Here is a 6,406-nt window from a genome sequence, read left to right as displayed (position 1 = left end):
CGCTTTTGTTATCGATATTTTTTTCTTAGTGTGTGCTTTCGTTTTTCGTTTCACGTATTCTACGTTTAAATTAGCGGCTGTGTCTCCGATACAGCCTGCAGACCAAGACGAAGGCACTTTTCGTATTTCATCGTTCGCTTTTTTCGTATTTCATCGAACACATTAAATTCAAATGAAAAGTTGACTTTGACGGAGAAAGATTTTTTAAGTCTCCCTCCTATTAAATTAATAAATACATGGCCCGAATAAAGGCATCCGTGATCGAATCAGATTTTATACGAAATGTCTTTTTGAGTATTCTGTAGTAGGTTCGCTTTTTCAATTCAAATTTAATAAAAGAAAAAACAGCTTTTATTCACGTGAAATAATATTTTGTTGTTTTATATAATAATACAATTTATCCTAAGGATACCGATTACCGTGTTAGCATGTTAAATCTACCAATATTAATTTTCTCGGAGTCCGTGCGCTGAGTAATATCAAAAGGCTGCCTTTAGTATAATGCGGCACTCGCAGCATACGATTGCGAATGACTCACTGGCGCCAAGCCATTGAAGAACTTTTGGCAAATAAACGTGCAAGAAATAGTTCCGATACTAGCAAGTCAATATTCTTATTCAAAAAATTCCTTGTCGTTTAAAGAATAAGGGGAATGCCGCATTATACTAAAGCCAACTTCCCGACATAAGCTAAGTACTATTCCATACGAACACAGATATGTATGTATGTATGTATTTTTCCATGTTTTCTCAACAATTTCTGCAGCCAAGTGGATGCGTGTTAGACTGCCCACTTGTGGGTCATGGGTTCAACTCTGTGGCCCGAAGATGTTTTACTATGTTTTTTTTTAAATTCCAATTAAAGATTTGGTGTATAAATGCACAAAATAAATTTAATAAAATAAAAGTATTGATGAATCATTTACTTCCAAAGTAGATTTTTCGGTTTTATGATGATGGAAATTATTCGCAGGCAAGATTTACCTATTTCAAAGTGCCACTATGGCGTAAGCTGCAAGTTTTTATTGGCTATTATCCAATAAAAACAAATTATTTCGATAAAGTTTGTCGTGTTTTCCTTATAAAATAAAATTTGCTGTCTTACTGAATCACCCTTCAGAAGGAGAAGTATCTACACATGTACTCCGTTCAGCTAAAGAAGTTTTAGTTGAAAAACGAGAATTTATTTTAAGACACTTTGTTTAATATTTTAGATTTGAGCAAATTTTAATGTACTAATAAATACTAATAACAACAATTATTTATTTTACAAAAAAAAAAATAAAAAAAATATTTGGAGACCACTCAGTTGTACATAATTTTTGCCACAAATGCCAAAACAATGGCCGCAGTCAATGTGAAGATGCTGCCAGTGGCGCGATCCGCTGGATTGCGATTGCAATTGTTACCGCTGCACACTAAGCAGTGGCGAGCTGTATACGACCTTGGTGTAAAGTTGCAAATGTTCACCGTACTGTAAACGCAACCGAGGTAGGTGTGATTGGTGGTGCCTGAAAAAGCGATATAATAAACGGTCAATTGAAGTTTTCTGAAATAGTTTTCTAAAATATGTACATATGTATATACCATAGTATATGTATTTATACACACCTGCTGAAATTAAATCATAGACGCAATTGTAAGTTGAACTGGTTGCATTCAGCTGTGTTAAATTCGCATTTAAGTATTGGACCCCATAATTCACTGTTTGCTGGGCCAATGAGGAGTTGCAAGTTGCGGTGGTTGTGGTGTGATTGCAATTTTGACCCGACGAACTATCACAAATGTAGCAACTTAAAGATTTAGCTGGAAGTAAAGAAAGAAATATTAAGGACCTTTTTAAAAAGAATTTTAAAGGCTTAAGTAGAGCGTGCAATAAGCAACCGCTAAAAGGTAGACAAAAGTACAGTTTTACAAAAAAAAACACAACAACGTACTTCAACATCGCCTCAGTTTGCTGGGAAGGGTTTTGGGGGTCGCAAACACATCTGGTATTCGGTCTAGTGCTAATTCTAGACTTCGTACTAACTATAAATTCATCTACCCGATGTAATGGCAATGCGCTGACACGTCACTGTTAAGACAGGAGTAACACAAACTAATTCCAAGTTTCTTCAAGTAGCTTCAGCTCCTCCAAGCTATTTTGCTCTTAAATGATCTTTGATAGTATCTGGTATTTGGTACTTTCAGACTATGTCACTGCGATATATTTTACAATGGACTTGCCTGTTGCGGTTTAAATCCTCCGACTTTCCGCCAGCTTGCGTAACAAGACCTCAACGGCCATCTTAAAAATAATTTGGTGGCAAAAGTGACCCCAGGAATTTTACTTCCGAGTAAATATCGATTAATACTTTCCCCACCCAGTGGGACAGTAAGAATGCCTGCCCGATTTTTAAGTGCTCTTCGAATTATATCGCCAATGAAATTCCTCAATTTTTCCTAGCTATTATTAACATATCGTCAGCTCCTAACCATAGCTCTCAGTACACTCACAAAAAAGTCAGCAAAATATATTTCTCTCATCAAACGATTTTGTAACTATAAACAAATAATTTGTTGAGAGAAACATATTTAGTAACAACACTATTTTCGCTGTGTATAGTTGGCGTGCCGAAGCTTCTAAAAACTTAAAACTTTTTTTTTTAACTTTTAAAGAAATGCGCTCGTCTTAAACTCTGAAAGTGCGCAGCGCAAAAAGATGTATGTCCTTTATTAACTTTTGGCGAAATTGAATGAATGCGAGGGTCACTAAAAAGTGCTAAGGAAAAACCAAGCAGGTGGTAAAAATTATCTTAATGGTTTTCAAGATATTCTTCAGCAAGATCTATGCACGTTTACTAACGCTAAAACCAATTTGGTGAAGGGGTCAATAGCTTTCACTGGCAATGAATATCGTCGTACGCGCAGTTTACCAGGACTGTATGCCGGGTGATCTATCAATTTAATGTTTTGAGTGCTTAACCCTTTGATACCACTTTCTAAACTAGTCATCCAAAAAAACCAAAACTTAAATTTTCACAACTATTTTGTTTAAAATAATAATACAAGTAAAAAAATTATAAAAAATTGCCTGCGCGTGGTCTACGGCCCATAGAAATTTGTACGATATATCGTAAAATGTCAGAGAAAGGAGCAGTTATGTGGCATTTTTGGTACACATGCGGTTTTGCATCTTCGATCAAAAAAATCGCATTTTCAGCTAAAATTAGATTTCTATTCTTATCTACATATTTAGTTGCAATATATTTTTAATGTTTTTTGTAGTTTGAATATACTTTAACAAAAATATATATATTTTTTTAACGCTGATTCTCTTTACTGAAAAAGGCTTAACCTCAGTTACGTTGTTACTTTAAACAAAAAAATAAACCTTGAAGTTGTTTCAAAAATATTACTTCCAACTAAAAAAAAAAATTATTTATTTTTTTTTGTTTTTTATGCTAATTTTCTTTTATACAAAGAAGACCTTGCTTTCAGTGACATTATTTTATTAATGTGGTATTTCTTGCTGTATATAAATGAATATTAAATTTTTGGGATACAAAATATGAAAGTACCTTTCTAATGATACATAAAGCCTAAATCAGTAAAGTTTTCGCTGAGTTATTGATATTTTTCTTAAACCAATCTTTGAAAAAAGTCCAAAAACAGCATAAAAAATCTCATTATTATGATACCGTTAAAATATTATTTTTATGCAGAGTTTTTAAGCTTAAACAGATTTGTCATCTGAGGTGATTTTTTCAAAAAATACTTCAAAAAAATATTTTTGATTCATAAAAAACTACACTTTTTTGAGGTTTTTTTTTCCAAATCGGTCCAGCTCACGTAAATCTTAATATTTTTCCGAAATATTTCGCACAAACCTTAAAATGTAATATGTTTTATAGTCCCAATGAAAAACAGTACAGTTTTTTTTTTTTTGTAAGGGGAGGGATGCAGTCTAATGTACATACATATGTACGTATATATTTCGTGTTTAGTTTCATATTCGATTTTTAACCGACTTAAAAAAGAGGAGGAGGTTATATAAATTCTTCGAAATATATATATATTTTTTATGTATGTTACCGCATAACTTTGGACCACGTTAACCGATTTCTATAATTTTTTTATAGGAAATGTACCTCAGAGATGGTCTGATACTAATTTGGTCTAGATCCGTTCATTGAATCATGAAGAAATTAAATTTTTATATGAGAATTGAAGTCGGTTTTATCATTTTTGCTTAAAAATTACTTGTTTCACAATTTTGAGGAAAAGACTCCTATAAAACACACAATCACATTTTTTTTCACTTACTTAATGTAACACAAAAGCACGCAACAAGAGCCAATGCGAGTAAAATTTGCACTTTATTCATTTTGTATAGAGTGTTATTAAAATTAATAAAATGAAAAGAAATCGAGCGCGAGTAACTTCTGTGGCTCACAGCTGACTGTTAACTGAGTATAAAAACGAAATGTGTCAAACATATGAATATAAAATAAACACAAGAAATTAAATTAAATTTCACTGGAAATAGATGACGCATACACATATTCATACGTGCATATGTACATAAGTATGTACATATGTACGGGTCCAATAGGCTTTAATTTTCTTCCGAAAAAATGTTATCAACTCATATTTAACTTCATATTACCTACTTCGCCAATACAGCAAGAAGGGGGCAATGAGACCATTTTTTGTACAAACGATAAGGCTATGAGTCAAAAAAGCTTATTTGTAATCATATGTATTTATAGTAAGCAACAACAATGCCGCTGATTGATAGGCCTTATATATGTATATACATATGTACATACATAGTTAGATTTAATTTACCCACAGAAACTTTTGCCGCACGATGTATCATTCTTGCACAAAGCGTGTCGCCAGAGTACCAGCGACTAGGTGCGTGTCCGCTTTCCTCGTTGCTTCCTCTTCCATAAGTTACGCGCTACCGCAACAAAAGTTCCCTGGTCTAAACGCAGTACTAGGAAACATTAATTGCTTTTATCAAACCCATCGATATATTTGCGTACCCCCATTAGTAGTTGAGATAAGGTGTGAATTAAGGGGACTGATTACACCATCAGAGTCAATAACGAATAAATACACAGTGCGACAAAAAAAATAAATCTATAAATACACCCGAAGCAAAATTTAGTATGGAATTCAGCGAAACTTCTTAAGCGGCGGTTGGTTGGTTGGGAGTAAATTGGCAAATTCAACGGAAATTGCACACGGAAATGGTGCAACGGAAATGGCTGGGACGGAATCAAGTGCTTCTTGGGTGTATGCACATTAGGGCGGTCCAAAACCAGTAAAGTAGGTATTGTAATCAGTGTTGCCAGAACTTTTTGGACGAACCGGCTAAATTGGCAAATAAAACCGGCTAAAAACGGCTAAAATGTTTCAACTAAATTTCACATGTTTCATTTAAATAAATCACGAGTAAAAAGACTCTTTCTTGGAGAGAAGTTACAAATTCGAGCCGGAAAAAGTTTTGCCAGCAAGAATTTGCAATTAGGAAAAACATATGATTGTGGCACATGGTTGGATTTTTTGTCGACGATAATTTGAATAAACAAGTTCGTTAAATTTAAAAATTTACAAACTTGAGCGATTTTAAAATGAAAAATGTAAGTTAAGTTTACTTAATTAATTTAGTTAATTCCAATGATTTGCAAGGTACTCGGCAAAAAAACTGTATTCTTAATCGGAATGCAATCTCAACCAGAGTCGATATAGTAAACCCGACAAAGAAATTGAAACGTATGTTGAAGAAAGTCAGACTGACAAGATATATACACGTAGATCCTCTTTTTTGCCCCTCTGAAAGAATTTTAAAAATTCTATACATATTTCTTTTGTTTGAAATGCAACTGTGGACACTTTGTTGTTGTTGCTTGAGATTGAAAATGAAAATGTGTGTGTGAGTTTGTGAGTAAATTTAAAAATTAAATTGTTTGGAAACGTCAAGAATTTAAAATTGACTCTCAGCGGTTCTACCTTACTATATTTTTATCATGGGTTTCTCTACATGAGAGAGAGTTTGGGAGCATTTTTCTTCCTATCTGATATTTTGAGTGATAATTCTCCCTGGATTTTCGACGAACAAACCTATTGTCTTCCCTACAAGCAGTGTTGCCGTTGTAGCCCTTTGGTGGCTAGATTTAGCTACCACATACTTTTTTTGGCCACATAAATTTAAAATTGCCCCTAGCCCTTTTTTTAGCCCTTTGGGGAATTTATTCATACTTGGCATGAAAAAGTTGTATATGCTTAATTTGTTTCTTTTTTTTTTTAATTTGTTGAATGATTTTTTGAAATTGACAAATTGAAATTTTTTGAAGATGAATTTTTAAACCATGAAAGACTGATATATGTATATATATGTTCATATATGTATTGTATAT

The 6,406-nt window shown here is 33.2% G+C and overlaps 1 protein-coding gene across 1 annotated transcript; it reads right to left on the bottom strand.

The window, feature by feature from the left end:
* Window positions 1–1,143: 1,143 nt before the first annotated feature.
* Window positions 1,144–4,380, bottom strand: LOC118734608. Its single transcript, XM_036464312.1, has 3 exons — window positions 4,305–4,380; window positions 1,611–1,805; window positions 1,144–1,510 (listed from the first exon to the last, which is right to left on the bottom strand). The coding sequence occupies exons 1-3, from the start codon at window positions 4,363–4,365 to the stop codon at window positions 1,305–1,307; spliced, it is 462 nt and encodes a 153-aa protein (XP_036320205.1). The 5' UTR covers window positions 4,366–4,380; the 3' UTR covers window positions 1,144–1,304.
* Window positions 4,381–6,406: the final 2,026 nt, after the last annotated feature.

This window comes from Rhagoletis pomonella, unplaced genomic scaffold, assembly GCF_013731165.1.
Source record: "Rhagoletis pomonella isolate Grant_MI unplaced genomic scaffold, Rhpom_1.0 Rhpom_scaffold_00002, whole genome shotgun sequence".
NCBI lineage: Eukaryota > Metazoa > Arthropoda > Insecta > Diptera > Tephritidae > Rhagoletis > Rhagoletis pomonella.
Note: the sequence above shows the minus strand (reverse complement) of the source record. Positions and strands in the feature narration are given on the sequence as shown.